This window comes from Galdieria sulphuraria, assembly GCF_000341285.1.
Source record: "Galdieria sulphuraria unplaced genomic scaffold scaf_30, whole genome shotgun sequence".
Taxonomy (NCBI): Eukaryota; Rhodophyta; class Bangiophyceae; order Galdieriales; family Galdieriaceae; genus Galdieria; species Galdieria sulphuraria.
In genome coordinates this window covers 35615-49348 of record NW_005178445.1, presented here as the reverse complement: position 1 = coordinate 49348, position 13734 = coordinate 35615, and the positions used below count along the sequence as shown (strand labels likewise).

General features: G+C 36.7%; 5 protein-coding genes across 6 annotated transcripts; 3 read left to right on the top strand and 2 right to left on the bottom strand.

Annotated features, from left to right (window-relative positions):
* Nucleotides 1-3618: 3618 nt before the first annotated feature.
* Gasu_36200 (ABC transporter, ATP-binding protein) lies at nucleotides 3619-6098 on the bottom strand. Its single transcript, XM_005705344.1, has 8 exons — nucleotides 5691-6098; nucleotides 5368-5641; nucleotides 5099-5315; nucleotides 4889-5046; nucleotides 4657-4823; nucleotides 4160-4586; nucleotides 3832-4109; nucleotides 3619-3781 (listed from the first exon to the last, which is right to left on the bottom strand). Exons 1-8 carry the CDS (start codon nucleotides 6090-6092, stop codon nucleotides 3695-3697), a joined length of 2010 nt encoding a protein of 669 aa, XP_005705401.1. The 5' UTR covers nucleotides 6093-6098; the 3' UTR covers nucleotides 3619-3694.
* Nucleotides 6099-6118: 20 nt separating this feature from the next.
* Nucleotides 6119-7549, top strand: Gasu_36190 (uncharacterized protein). Its single transcript, XM_005705343.1, has 2 exons — nucleotides 6119-6342; nucleotides 6432-7549. Exons 1-2 carry the CDS (start codon nucleotides 6226-6228, stop codon nucleotides 6849-6851), a joined length of 537 nt encoding a protein of 178 aa, XP_005705400.1. The 5' UTR covers nucleotides 6119-6225; the 3' UTR covers nucleotides 6852-7549.
* Nucleotides 7550-7568: 19 nt separating this feature from the next.
* Gasu_36180 (uncharacterized protein) lies at nucleotides 7569-8673 on the top strand. The gene is made up of 2 exons (XM_005705342.1): nucleotides 7569-7751; nucleotides 7837-8673. The coding sequence occupies exons 1-2, from the start codon at nucleotides 7581-7583 to the stop codon at nucleotides 7978-7980; spliced, it is 315 nt and encodes a 104-aa protein (XP_005705399.1). The 5' UTR covers nucleotides 7569-7580; the 3' UTR covers nucleotides 7981-8673.
* A 1754-nt stretch (nucleotides 8674-10427) lies between these two features.
* On the bottom strand, nucleotides 10428-12588 carry Gasu_36170 (SNARE associated Golgi protein). 2 transcript variants are annotated; one of them, XM_005705341.1, is made up of 5 exons: nucleotides 12258-12588; nucleotides 12172-12205; nucleotides 11795-12121; nucleotides 11506-11748; nucleotides 10428-11468 (listed from the first exon to the last, which is right to left on the bottom strand). In XM_005705341.1, exons 1-5 carry the CDS (start codon nucleotides 12544-12546, stop codon nucleotides 11015-11017), a joined length of 1347 nt encoding a protein of 448 aa, XP_005705398.1. In that variant the 5' UTR covers nucleotides 12547-12588; the 3' UTR covers nucleotides 10428-11014. The 2 variants fall into 2 exon arrangements, with proteins under 2 accessions (XP_005705398.1, XP_005705397.1); XM_005705340.1 differs by lacking the exon at nucleotides 10428-11468 and having other exon boundaries at nucleotides 11505-12121.
* A 10-nt stretch (nucleotides 12589-12598) lies between these two features.
* On the top strand, nucleotides 12599-13663 carry Gasu_36160 (ribonuclease HI). Its single transcript, XM_005705339.1, has one exon. It carries the CDS (start codon nucleotides 12740-12742, stop codon nucleotides 13580-13582), a length of 843 nt encoding a protein of 280 aa, XP_005705396.1. The 5' UTR covers nucleotides 12599-12739; the 3' UTR covers nucleotides 13583-13663.
* The last annotated feature ends 71 nt before the right edge of the window (nucleotides 13664-13734 follow it).

Below are 13734 nucleotides of genomic sequence, written 5' to 3'. Positions count from 1 at the left end.
GGATGGAGATCGATTGCAACTAGTGTCTTGTGGTTTTCCTATTTAGATGTAATGTTCTACACAAATAGACCTTTTTTTTCTTCATTTATTATCAAAACGTAATGCCCAATGCAACTACCTTTAAAAAAATGAAGAATTGTCATAAACATTGATTGTGATAGGAACACCAGGATAGTATGTCTCTCTTTTTGCTGTGGATAAGTTTGGAAGAAAAACTTGATGAATCTTTGGATTGTCTATGGTGGATTGCAAATAAGCAATGTCATTGGGAATGTTTTGCTTTGTTTGACATCTGTGACTATTACATCCATCATCACTCATGGAAGTCATTTCTTTTTTAGTTCATTTTGAGGATGTATACAGCTTATATAATTCCATCTGAAATATTTTCTACTGCCTTTAATGGTACTTTTCATGGCATAATTGCTGTCTTTGGAAGCACAGTTGCTGCAGTTGGAAATAAAATAGTTGAATCTATTCATAGAGCAGTTTATCATGGCAGTCATATCGACATGATATAGGTGGTCCAGTTGTATTTCTCATTCATAGAGTATATCAGATGTTGCTCTGGCCGATTTAGAAAATATATTGGATATTCCTGAATGCAATGGCAAACTTTTGGAACAAGATGCTACGGATTTTCGGTTAAAAATGGATCAAAATCTTGGGGCAAATTTTAAGGAATAGCACCTTTCGTGAAGATCCAACAATTGCCCTTCTTCTTCTTCTTCTTCTTCATGAATAGAAGTATATTAAAGGATGTCTATAATGTTGTTGTTTATATGACATTTGAACATAGAGAATAGACTAAAGATGTGCAATTGTTTCTAGATAAACGAGTCTTCCTACAAAGTCTGATGGAAATTTCTACTTGAGAGCTTTATACGATGATGGAAATTGATCTCAATGTTCCTGTATTTTTCTAAGAAGTCTTCATTCTCAAAATTCCTTGTCCTTTTTGTCGATAAATGTTCAATCTTCTAGGTGTCATTTCTAAAGTAAACTTATATTGCATTACAAGTAAAAATAGAGACGCAATAGTTTGATATTAAAAGTGTATCATCATCCAGTCTTAATTGAGAACAATGTCTAACCATTCAATGTTGAAGGTTTTTTAGGATTCTTAGAGATAGACTTGTCAGTTTTGGAAAGCAACTCTATTTAGTCACGCAAAATTTGATTTTTTAACAATAACGGTTCGAACCAAAAATCCAATTCCGATTGCTACTAGGAAATGAAGCCGTCTTTCCTAGAAAGGTGTTTCTGTCTGCATTGTTATACAAGTGATAATCAAAGTCAAATTCTTTTGTAGAGTTCCTTTTAAGTATTTTTCCCGAAAATGTTAAATTTCTTTACCTTGATACCCTGGAACCAATATCATAGTTTGCTTTTTATGACCCATTCTAGTTGTTCCAAACTGAAAATCTTATTTATATTGTCGTCGTGTCAAGTTCAAGTTGCTATATATGCATGCTTGACAGATCATCTTTGAAAAAGAGTTTCGAAGCTTTTGGTGAATTTCTGTTGATATCCAGAAACTTGGTAATGAATGAAAAAGAATCGGGTATGATATATAGAAAAAGAGGTGCGCAACCTTCCTTGAGAAACATTCACTGCTCTTTGCTTTTTTTTGAGAACCAAAGTTTATCCAGCCTCAATCGTTGTGACTAACGCATATTGGTGACATTGAAGGAGAATGGATCAGATAAAATCACCCTGTACGCTTTTCGAAGTATACTTTACTGCGTCTTGTTTATTCAAAATCAACAGATTCCTTTGTTTGTTTTTCGGCTTTCCGCGGCAGTAGTTGAAATTATTCTTGGTCTGTATCTTGTAGTGCGCTTTCTAAAAGCTTCAAATATATGTGTTTTGCTTGATTCCTTTGCTATGATTATTATGTTTTACATCATGGCGATGATGTCTAACACTTTCTTCGTATCAGTGCTAGTAAAAAAGTTAAAATATTCGGGATTTCCATGCTTCGATACTACTTTAAGCCTTTCAATTGCAATTATTCATTGCTTTCAAGGTGCTTCTGTACAAGAAACTGCAAAGTATAATGCAATGAATTGAGCAACTTAAAAAAACTTCGTAACACAATCGCGGAGCAAAGTGACTAACAGTTAGAGTCATACTATTCTTTCAAACGAGTTTGGAATTTTTTTCTTATACTGGTTGAGCCCTTTTTCTCTCTGTACCTACTTGCCTTTCACTGCATTGTTGATGTACTTCAACAAATCTTTTCTTTTACATCGATTTGTAAAGTTTCCATTTTTTGGATCTCTTGTTCTTATATTTAACCTTTAGTAATTTTGATAGGTCGGAGAGTTTCACCTAGACAAGAATTATTCGTAGGTGACTGAAGCTTGCACTTTATTCCTTTTTGTGCTAGTGACTATTCATTTCTTTTTTTTGAGAATTGCTCTTAGCTGGCAGTACAGTCTTGTAGCAGATCGGTAGAACATTGTCATACTTTGATATGCATTTTGCGTTGATTTTTAGAAAAGTGTAGAAGCTTCTCTTGATAATCAGCATTTGACGGTTGTTTCTATTCTTTCATCTTGAGAGAAGAACTACTGGTATTCGATTTTCAGGCAGGAAAATGGCTTTTTTTCCACCATTGTATCTCTCCGGAGAGTCCTCCTACAATGCAGAAATACTAGATAACCCTTCTCTTCATTCTGCATATCTTCCTTCTACGATATAAAGCATCTATTCCACAAAAACACATCTTTCTTGTTTCAATCTCTCTTTCAGATCTTGAATTGCTATTTCCTCGAAAACCCAGAATTTATGAAACCGACAGGGTCGTTTCCAAAGAACTACGAATGCAAATGTCTTAGTCTTTGCATTTCTTTCTAGTTGTCCATCAAGAAAGCAACGGCGATAATTTTTACATCTATCTTCTTCTTAACGTCTTAGCGGGTGGAAGCAAACTGAAAAAATGGAGAGGTTTTTGGCTAACATCATTACCGGCATAAACTCGAAAATACATCAGTTTCAACTCATACAACTCTCTTGGTTGTCAACATCCTTATCTATATATATGTATAACAAACGAGCAAAAGTTGCAGACTTGAAAATGAATGCAAAATATACTTTGCGACTCCATTTTCTGCAGGAAGCAAATAAGGAAGGATTGTGGCTTTTCAATGTTTTTGACCATTTTGTCCACTAAAAGCCAGTTTCAGTCGCACTATAGTAGTTTACTTCACAAGTCAACTGCAAGCTTGCATTTCGATTCTTTCCATCGAAGTTACTAAGCCAATCTTTCAAAGTCTTCGTAAAGGCCAAAATGAAACAAGTTTTTCACGTCATAAAAAGGAAAGACTACCATGTGGGGACAAAGTGAGAGGAACCTTTAAGATTTGACAGAATGACGCAAATAATATAACAAGTGAGAGCGTAATAGTTTGAAAAGAATGAGTGAGGCTGCATATGCTCAACACAAAATGATAGTCGCCCCCTGATAGAATTGTGATTTCTATCTCAAATATTTTTGTTGTTATCATTGCTACCTTTTTTAAAAAGTTATTTCAAAAGCTTTCAACCTTTGATACCATACCAAATAAGCACCATCAGTACAAAGAACAAAGAAGGAAACAAAAACAAAACAATAATGGGACATTTGCCTTTATAATAAAAAGGCAATTCCAACCAATCAGAGGATACCTATCCGACTGCATTTCAACGCTCACAAGGCTTTGTCGTGTTTGGGACCTCTCATTCGTAGAACCAAATATGCCGCTATTCGAAAGACTAACAATTCCATTAGCAGCATCTGTTCATAGAAAATTTATGATAGTACGAAACTGAGAGGCATTCTCTTACTCCAATATTTCCCGCCATGGAGAAATCGGTGATTCCAGAATCTTCAAGAACTTCATTCCCGTCGCAAATGACGCAAGTCTTACTAAGGCTCTGAAACGCAAAATCGACAAACTGGTTTTGCATCAATGCCCCATATGAATATTTCATAAAAGATGAAAATTTTAACCAAACAAAATGATTCGGTATCTCTGCGTTTGATAACAAAGCACCTCCAAAAAGAACAGCTATATTTAAAATAAGTGGTACGGTTACTGCAGCTACCTTCGGTGTTGGTGCTGCTGCCTAAAACATTCATTAAAAGTGTCTTCAAAACATTAAATCTACATACAGAAACAGTCAAAGCAATTCCTTCGACGGTCAATGAATTCAAAAGCATGACAACAACAAAGAGAAAAAAAGAGTCTACGGAATCTCGAAGGCCAATCATCCAATATGACTTCAAAGGTTAGCACAAATTTCGCCCTTGAAAGATATATTCCTACCACAACGCAGAATAGCAAACAAAACAAAATTGTTCGAGGAAGCTCCACCAGTATCTTTGAAAGGTAATAAGCGGACACTCGATACATGCCACTAGCACGCTCTCTCAAAACAATCGAACGTTCCAGTGGGAATGCAAATATTATTCCAAATATTGCCATGAAACTTTGAATGATAAGAATGTAAAATAATACACCTTCTATACCTTCATAGTTGCTGGAGGAGATATTTCGCCCTTTGTTAAGCCAAATGAGACCAACTAGTATCGAAAAAATCTATTCAAAGAAAAGCAGAGTCAATACAAAATGTACATAGATATAGAAGATGATAAATAAGATATCCCACCAAGGTTTGGACTGTACGAATTCCAGCAACAACTCTTTCGCGAATAAGAAGTTTCCATGCACGAATCAATAAAATAGAAAATTCCATCCAATACGGATAAGGATGCTTCTCCCAAGTTTCATTCTCGTTCATTCCGTTCGAATCTTCTGTGCTTTCCCATGTGGCCTCTTTCCAATAAGAATTTCATTTTTTAAAAGTTGAGAATAAAAATCAAATATGCACTTCTACGCACCTTTTTCTCTGATTCTGTTTTGTAGAGATACATTTTCGTTGTATGCTTTATGAAGAAATGCAATACGGGAAAGTGAATCCTGTTCTAGCTTAGATGAACGAATATCCACCGCAATTAGATCCAAGAAATAGTCTGCGGGATTAGAATGACTTGGACACCTGTTTCGAAGTTCCCTGAATAGACTACGGGTATTTGCGGAAAAAAACTCACTCGTATCCCAAAAGAGAGAAATATGAGACCGCTTTCTTTGCTGGTCCAAAATACATTATTTTTCCTTTCGAAAGCAACAATAGCATATCAAAAAGATTGAATATATTGCTTCCCGGTTGATGAACTGTCATCACGATGGCACGATGATCCTTCGATAAACGAACCAACGTTTTAACGACATTTTCGGCGTTGAATGAATCCAGTCCGGAAGTCGGTTCTGTCATACAGGGTTTTGAGGATGTAAAGACGAACAGATCAAAATAACTAACCATCCAAAAATAGTAAAGAAGGGTCTGTTACCAATTCTTTACCAATGCTCACTCGTTTCCTTTCCCCACCACTAACACCTCGCCTGTTTTCTGAACCGATAAATGTTTTTCTTGTCTCCATCAGACCCATCTCAGAAATTACGTCTTCGATACGACGTCTTTTCTCTTGCTCCGAAAAAGTTCTCGGAAGTCGTAACTTACCGGAAATGGAAATTTGCTCTTCAACAGTCAAATTTCCAAACATATTTTCGTCCTGCATAACGTATGCACTTATCTAAAAAGTTGGTGAGCGTAAAAACATCTTAGAAGAATAGTTGCCGCACTTTCTTGAAAGTAGCTGGATTCCTTTTCTTTCCGTTCACCGTTATTGTCCCAGTTGCGTTAAAATTTCCTGATGCAGACAGTCTTCCTGCAAGTGCGTTCAACAAGGTCGTCTTCCCAGAGCCTGAAGGACCCATAATAACAAGGAGTTGGCCAGAACGAACCGTTCCTGCTATATTTTGCAAGATTTTCTTTTCGTCTGGAAGTTTCTTCCAAAAATTCTTCTCATTAACATTCACACAGAGGTCTTCAAACTTGAGGGAAACTTTTGGTCTCAGAGTAGACGATTGTTGCTCGGTCTTATTATCACAAGTTACATCTATCAGCGCAAGAGGGTCGAAACTATAGGCATCATCAACATCTGCTGGCTTGATTTCTTCTGTCAAAGGTTCTATGTTTGCCATTTGAAGAACTGGTTATCAGCTATTCAAAGGTTGTAGGGGAGTCAATTATTATCTACGGATAGTATTTGTCCAAAAGAGAACCCCAAGACAAATTCGATCACCACCATTGATTTTTGTTTGTCCCTCAAATTTGATGGAGCCTCAAATTGATTACCGCGGATTCGAGAATCTAAGACAGTGGGGGAAGGCTTTCGTAATACAGGAAAGGAAAGGGTGTGTGTCTTCGCAGTTCACGGTATATTGTCAGCTGGTCTGTTGATCATCCAAAACGCTTTTTGTGGTTAATAACAATCTAAAGCCTACTTGAAGAGCATTCTACGCAAAGTTATCAATTTTTAGGCAGTCCTAACTTGTGTGTGTGTGTTTTCTGGAGCGGCAATTTACATTAGCCTCGTTGAGCATCCCGCACGAATGAGTTGCGGCGCTCTTGTTGCCTTTTCTCAGTGGACACCAAGTTACAAGCGGGCGACTGTGATGCAGTTGCCACTAGCAGTTCTCAGCACGCTTTTTGGCCTATTATCGTGGTGGTCTTCAGCTGATGGAGGATGGCTCGCTGGTGCTCTGCTAATAGGAGCTATTCCTCCTTTTACGTTCGTTGCAATCAAGCCAACAAATGACCTACTACTTGTTCCGGGTGGTGACTTATCATCCTTGGAAACCATAAGGCTACTTAGGAAATGGGCACAGCTACATGCTGTTTGGAGTGTTCTTAGCATATGTGCTCTTGTTGTGTACCTTTCTTTGCTCACGAAGCCTTAATATTCATAAGCGGGCATTAGCATTCATATTTTTCTCATTATCAAGTGCGTCCAATTTCAGAATCAGTGTTTCTATTCTGTTGTATCCAGTCATTAACAAGAAATTGAAAAATGCAATAGAGGAGTAAACTTACGATAGCACACTTTGGAGGGTCGTGAAAAAACCTTCACCATGCTATATTTTGTTGCTTTGTATGTTATTTACAGATCCATGATACAGTTTCAGCATATCTAACACCATTTGGTTAAAGTCGTTCGGTTGCTCGCTTTTGCTTCTGTTTGATGGAATTTTTCTAGTTGAGCTTGCATTTATCATTTTGATTTTGTTGGCTCTTAGTACTGTGAATCACCTTTTTCCTACTTATTTCTTGGTTTTGAATGTGTACAACTTTTTTCAAATTGTTTCTAACTTTTTGGTTTGTATATTTGTTGTATATCGGTACAGGAGTGATGATAAGATTGACTTTGCCAAAAATCGCGCTCTTTCTTCCCTTTTTCTCTGTGTAAACTTTTCGCAAGTATCCTTGGAAAGACTCACGAAAATGGCTTGTCATCTGGTTTGTTGGTGTTTGCAGGAAATGCAGAATTGGGTTGCACCAGATATAGTCACGTCATTTTTTGCATAACTACTTCTGTCATTAATATCATTCCAATAATGTACCCAACTTTCAAACGATTTATAAAAACCCAGCATCACTCGAGACTTGTCAAGATGCTATTTCACGCTAACATGATCACCGATGTAAATATTTTCTTATACATGTATCATATGGAAATCTCGAGTAGCATCTTAATTTGTTCTGTTGGTGTTGATTACAATATGCTTTCACTTGAACTCTCCATCTGGAACCTACTAAACCGGAAATTGTTCTTATTGCTTTCACAATATATCCTCAGGAAGGTAGACGTCATCCAAAATTTCTTACAAAAAGGCATTGCGAATCGTACGTTTTCTATTCTATTCTCTCATATACATTATTTAACAGGATAATTATTTCCGGCTGCGTAAAATTTATTACAGTGCCGCTGATAGACAAAGGGAGAGAAACCTCGATCAAACAAGTCAGATAATCGGCTCATATACCTATCCTCCTCCTGCCGGGTCCAAAAAACTACTACAAGCAATGTAATGATCAGGAGTCGTAGCTACTATATGCTCCTTGTTTTGATATTTCCCAGGCTGCTCTAAGTTTGGTCCGTTTTTCTTAAGTCAGATGGAAAAGAAGTACTACTCAAACAAATACGGCTGAAGAAATGAGTTCGCCAGTTTTATTGCCTTTTTTTTCTCGTTTGCAGTGCTAACTCCTTTTTGTATCAAGTTTAAGTTTTCTAAGCAATTTCTCGGCAGCTCACTATTTTCAACTTTACTTGCTTCTCTTGAAAATGGTATGAAATATTTGCATTCATCTTCTTTCTTTGAGGTTTACCGCCAACTCGCTTCAGGGAAGTTATTCGTTTATCTGAGATCAACTTACCATGAATTTCAGGCTCTGTCTCCCATTTCCTTTTAACCTTCCAAGACAACTCCTTGAATGTACGACACTCTAAGAAAGACAGGTCCTAAAGAGAAACAGGATAAAATAGGAATTCAGCAATACTGGGTCTCGTTTCGCTTCCGTTCGGCTCTTTGAAAGCAGCTTCTAAAGGAGAAGAAAACACTTTTGCTGTTCAGCTCCTCGTTGCTCTTTTAAATTGCTTCCAATACAACTAGCTCATGGCTTACTAGATAACTTGTAACATTCACTTATCTGCTTGTCTACAGAAATTGCAGCGAATTCCAAAAGTTCTGACGAGAAATATTCCCGAGGCAACCCAAGTTTTGGTGCAAACCTGCCACACACCCAATAGTTTTGAAGCCTTCGTTAAGTTGCATTGGTCCGAACCACATTTGTTGTTACTACTCTTACTCTGTATCGTTGTTGAAATGTTTGTTTTTGGATACACATTTATATTTAGGCCGTATCTCTATTTCTTCGAAAATGTATTTAGGTCGGTATTACCAGAACCGAACGTTTTTTCTCAAACCATGCTGAAAAGTTATTTTGAAAAAGAGTCGGAACACAAGTATTGGTTCTTATCGTGTTGTTCAAGTAATGAAAAGATTCAATATCTTGACTGCGAAACAAGTAGCATACATTTAGTAAAAAGCACGAAGTATTGAGAACGCAAGGAGACAAGACTTCACTGATTGCCATATATGTATGTATATATTATTCTTGTCGCCAGTGTTCTTCCTCTTAATTATAGCATTCTTCTACACCAGAGTCATATGTTGCCATCTCCTCAGAATTTTTCTCTCTCAAGATAACTTCTTTCTTTCCCATACTTCAGTCCGAAGGAGCTCGTACATTCGAGGTTCAGGTCATTATAGTTCATCAATAGGGCAGAAACTTTTTGCACTTGGAAATGTCTTGGAGAGACCATTGTTGAATCATTTGAATAGCAAAAAAAACAAAGAGACTAATGAAATTCCTCCCCGAAGATGTTGTGGTAAGCTCCCATGCATACACCATCGTACGTCTTCATCCGTTATTTGCATAGAGGCGTTCTATCTGCATATCGAAGACGTAGTTCATTAAACCGTGAACATTTCCCAAACAGTTTGTTCTTTTGAAGTATTCTGGAACAAATGCTATGGCGATAATCAATCCCAGAAATGCCAAATCCAATACTAAGCTATAGATTGTACGGACTCTTCAGATATTCCTCACTCTGAACAATTTCCATATTTGCGGAAATATAATTGCATTCATTATTACGAGAAAGGAGCAATGACCTTTCATAATAGCAAACATTCTGGTTGGAAATGCCTTCGTAGGAATCAAATATACAGGAATGAAAATGAAACATTGAAAAACGTTAGCCAACATTATTCGAATGATATAAGCAACAGGCTGAGTCTTCAGATGCCAAAAGAAACCATGAAAGATACCCGCTTGGCCTATGTTACCGTACCTGCAAGTGACGTCCAAAACACTTTGAACAAGGAGACTTCTAAAACTGATTGCAGGACAAGGTCTTCAAATGTTTCTCATGAATAGTTCAGCCAATAGACAAGAGATCACATAGTAATACATCTAATGCTTCTAAACGCAAAATAGAGAATGAAAAGAACAAAAATCGAAGCCATTAAAACGACTCTTGCGAACCGTCTCTGTCTTGAAGATTCATTTGTGAGTCTGTTATATGATTGCGATTGATAGGAACTTCAGTCATTGGAAGAATTGCTACAGCAAATACAACTCGCGTGACTTGTTGATGCTTGCAACCAGAAAACAGCCATCAACATGGACATTGTGACAAGCCAGCTCGATATTCACAAGCCGTGGAAGATGCACAATTTCTAATGACTTCCATTCCATTTGCCAATCTGGTGACTCGTCCTTCTCTTTTGTTGCATCAACATCGTCACTATCTTTTATGACGTTTGAATCGTTACATATCATTCACAAGGTAACATCTACGTTTATACCATCTTTTAGACTATTTCCACAACGTTTCCAAGAAAAGCCAAACAAAAGAAAGTAAGAAGTCCATTTTTTCTTCCAAAATATTCAGCTATGAATCCAAACGTGAGCAAACCAAACAAAACTCCTTAAAGGATGGATATGCCAATTGTTGTCTGTATAAAGACATCGAACTTGCATCTCGGAGAGAATTCTTTGCACAAGGTGATTAAAAAACGGGTTACGCCACCCATGTTACCATTTACAAACCAACCATAGCAGTGTGTATGGCATTGTAGTTGACATAGGAAGGTATAAACCTTGAAAAGGACCCGTTCGTTTCTTCTAATTCCATATTTGGTTCCTCAAAGGAGACTCATTGGATAGCCTCTGAACTTCAACTGTGAACTTTTGTAACACTATCAGTACCAGCGATCTGATTGTGCTTGATTGGAACTTTCAGTTATTCAGTGGATAAAGGCATCGTTGAAGCGTTCGAAGTTACAGTTAACTTTATGAAAATCGTTCAAGTTGCGTATAATGTATAAGAATTGAATTGAAAAAGCATAATTTATGAAGAGAACATAAACTCCAGTTTCACAAATTCTTTGCCTGTATGGAAGTCGATATTGTTGAGAATAGAGAACCGCCCAAGTTGCGCTAGCGCTCTATGTATAATAATCAAGTCTCAACGTGGACTTATTCACACTGAATATTCTCACAAATATCTTTTGCAGGGTTGGGAAGATATGGCTGCTTGTTCTGATATGCAATATTGTGAGTTTTTATTGTCTGGATGAAGATATAAGCGGTTTGTGGATCCTATCTGGAAAGTTATTTTCATAGCGAGAGTTGCCAACGTTGATTTCTGAAAATTCAACCTATAACCAACAACACCAGTATAGTTAAAATATTGAGAACGATCAAAGGAACTAGTTGCTGCAAGTAAATACAAGTGTTTTTGATTGTACCCCATACCTCTCATAATCACACGAAAGGCATATAAGAGTCGACTTATTTGTGCCTTTATACCACTAGGGTCCACTCGAGTTTGTTCATAACTCCAATCCACTTTAGATAAAAAGCGTTCTTCATTTAAGATAGCTAAAGCGTTGGCAGTTAATAAAGTGGCCAATAAAATCGATCCAAGTGTGAAAGCCATATTGTCCTTCCTTTTATGTTTGGGAGTGATGATCGCTTTCTTCCCACATGGAATGAAACATTTTCTTGGTATAATAACCTAACCCTATTATTCCTAAAATAATTGCTATGTATTTGGATAAAGTTATCCATGAAAGTTGTTGTCTCATTTCTTGTATACCAGCACCCAACGCTACTACTTGAAATAGAAAGGGAATAATACCTACAATGGTGGCTATCATATAATCATGAAAGGAGATGGGCGACAGTGCAATCAAATAGTTATTGATAAAAGATGGAATAGGCGATAACCTTTTTTCATAAATAAGAATTAAGTAATATATTATTACGTTCTTACCTAGAAAACAATGCCAGTTTCCAGCCTTGTTGAGCTATAGCATCCATCCATTTCTTTGCTTGTGGATATTGTTCAAGTCTCTTTTGAGTCCAACGATATAAAATACTTTTGGCTAATAAAAAGGATACCATAGCTGCCAATAATTTGGAAGTATACATACAAGCAAGTCCATAATACAGATTCATGGATAATCCAGCTGCCATTTCTATAGCAACCGTACCAGGAAAACAACCAACAACAGCTATGGTATGTACTCCAAAGAAAATAACGAAACGTAAAGGTAAATCAAGTGACTGAATCCATTGCAAACTACTTTTCATATCCAATCTATCACAATATTCAGAATCTATACAATCTTTTACAAACTTTCAACTTGCCTCGATAATATAGGCCAATTATTGTGAACATATACTAGACATATTCTATGAAGTTCCCTAATTCACTCCATAGACAAGAGACTTACCCAAAAATAATAACAATAATAACAGGACAGCTATTCCTTTGGTGATGCTTTTCGTTGTATATTTCTTATTCGAGTTGGATACTTGTTGAGAAGAAGGTCTCTCTTCTGTCCGACAAACAAGTTGAGGAGTAACTACTCGGAGATTTTTCTTTGCAACAGACACAAAACTACCTTTGTGACTATAACAACAAATAGGTTGTCTGTTGCAACAATTCCTGTAATATCTTCTACTAGTGAGTTGATATACAACTCCTATCAATGAAAAACAACAACGGTATTCTCTTTTCATATATTTGGCTTTTTGGGAGGGAGAAAATGTTCCAAAAAGCAATGGCAGTTGTTTGATGATGATTGGTTTTCAGTTGTTCATTTGGTTGAATTGGAAACGAAACAGTCGACTGTGTTACTCTTTTGGTCTACATACGCATATTAGGTGGTCATCTCTTTGTTGGACATATTGGGGTGTCATACCAAAGCTTGGCATGTCTACACAGAAGATGTTGGCGGGTCGCGTTTCGAAAGCCTTGACTGAAAAGACTAGTCGTCGTACTCAAAAGTATCGTTGGAATAGCTCAAAAAATAAATATTATGCCATAGTTGGAGGTAAGAATGGGTTTACTGGAGTAGTAGACAATTGGGATGCTTGTAAAGACCTCGTTCATCGTGTAAGAAACACAAGATATAAGAGTTTTAAAAGAAGAGAAGCAGCTGAAGAATTTGTGAAAACTCTAGCAGGATTAGGAGAAGACTTTGGAACTTTTCTATTCCATGTTCCATTTAATGAACCTTTTACTTGTGTCAATCCACAATATAAGGAACAAGGGAAGCGTATACTTAAACTATATACTGATGGTGCTTGTATTTCGAATGGAAGTTGTAGTGCAAAGGCAGGATATGGAGTTTATTTTGGTGATGGAGACTCAAGAAATATAAGTAGACCATTGTTGGGTCAAGTACAAACCAACCAACGTGCAGAATTGAGTGCTATGATAGCTGCTTTGGAAAGTGTTTGTAAGGAACCTATTGTTTATGAATCAGAAGCTGAAATATATATTTATACAGATTCCAGATATGTAAAGGATATTTTAACTGCAGGTTGGTTGGAACAATGGAAACTTAACCACTGGAAAAGAAAAGTAGGAGAGTTGAAGAATTTGGATCTTATTCAACGTCTGGACTATTTATGGAACAAAGTACATCAACAAAGTAAAGCTAAAATAGAAATTGTTTGGGTAAAAGGACATGATGGATTAAAAGGCAATGAAGAAGCTGATAGACTAGCCACTTTAGGCATTCATCAAAGATTAAGTCGAGATAATGTATAAATGTTATATCTTTTGAATTGTTAATGTACACCCAGCAATCCATTCTTTCTACTATTTGTAGGTGACAGTTTATTTTCAAAGTGGTATGAGAAAATACTCGAATATTTGCTATGATACACTTCCACCAAAAGGAAGCCAAAACATGAGTAATG

Bases quoted from the DNA above. Each gene is read 5' to 3' on its own strand.
- Gasu_36160 (XM_005705339.1), top strand. From the start codon at position 12,740: ATGTCTACACAGAAGATGTTGGCGGGTCGCGTTTCGAAAGCCTTGACT.
- Gasu_36190 (XM_005705343.1), top strand. From the start codon at position 6,226: ATGGAGCCTCAAATTGATTACCGCGGATTCGAGAATCTAAGACAGTGG. The intron at 6,343-6,431 runs GTCTGTTGATCA...ATCAATTTTTAG, and splicing joins TCACGGTATATTGTCAGCTG to GCAGTCCTAACTTGTGTGTG.
- Gasu_36180 (XM_005705342.1), top strand. From the start codon at position 7,581: ATGATCACCGATGTAAATATTTTCTTATACATGTATCATATGGAAATC. The intron at 7,752-7,836 runs GTAGACGTCATC...ATTATTTAACAG, and splicing joins CACAATATATCCTCAGGAAG to GATAATTATTTCCGGCTGCG.
- Gasu_36200 (XM_005705344.1), bottom strand. From the start codon at position 6,092: ATGGCAAACATAGAACCTTTGACAGAAGAAATCAAGCCAGCAGATGTT. The intron at 4,110-4,159 runs GTATGTAGATTT...TGTTTTAGGCAG, and splicing joins GAATTGCTTTGACTGTTTCT to CAGCACCAACACCGAAGGTA. The intron at 3,782-3,831 runs GTAAGAGAATGC...TTCTATGAACAG, and splicing joins CCATGGCGGGAAATATTGGA to ATGCTGCTAATGGAATTGTT.
- Gasu_36170 (XM_005705341.1), bottom strand. From the start codon at position 12,546: ATGAAAAGAGAATACCGTTGTTGTTTTTCATTGATAGGAGTTGTATAT. The intron at 12,206-12,257 runs GTAAGTCTCTTG...GAATATGTCTAG, and splicing joins ATTATTGTTATTATTTTTGG to TATATGTTCACAATAATTGG. The intron at 12,122-12,171 runs GCAAGTTGAAAG...ATATTGTGATAG, and splicing joins AATTGGCCTATATTATCGAG to ATTGGATATGAAAAGTAGTT.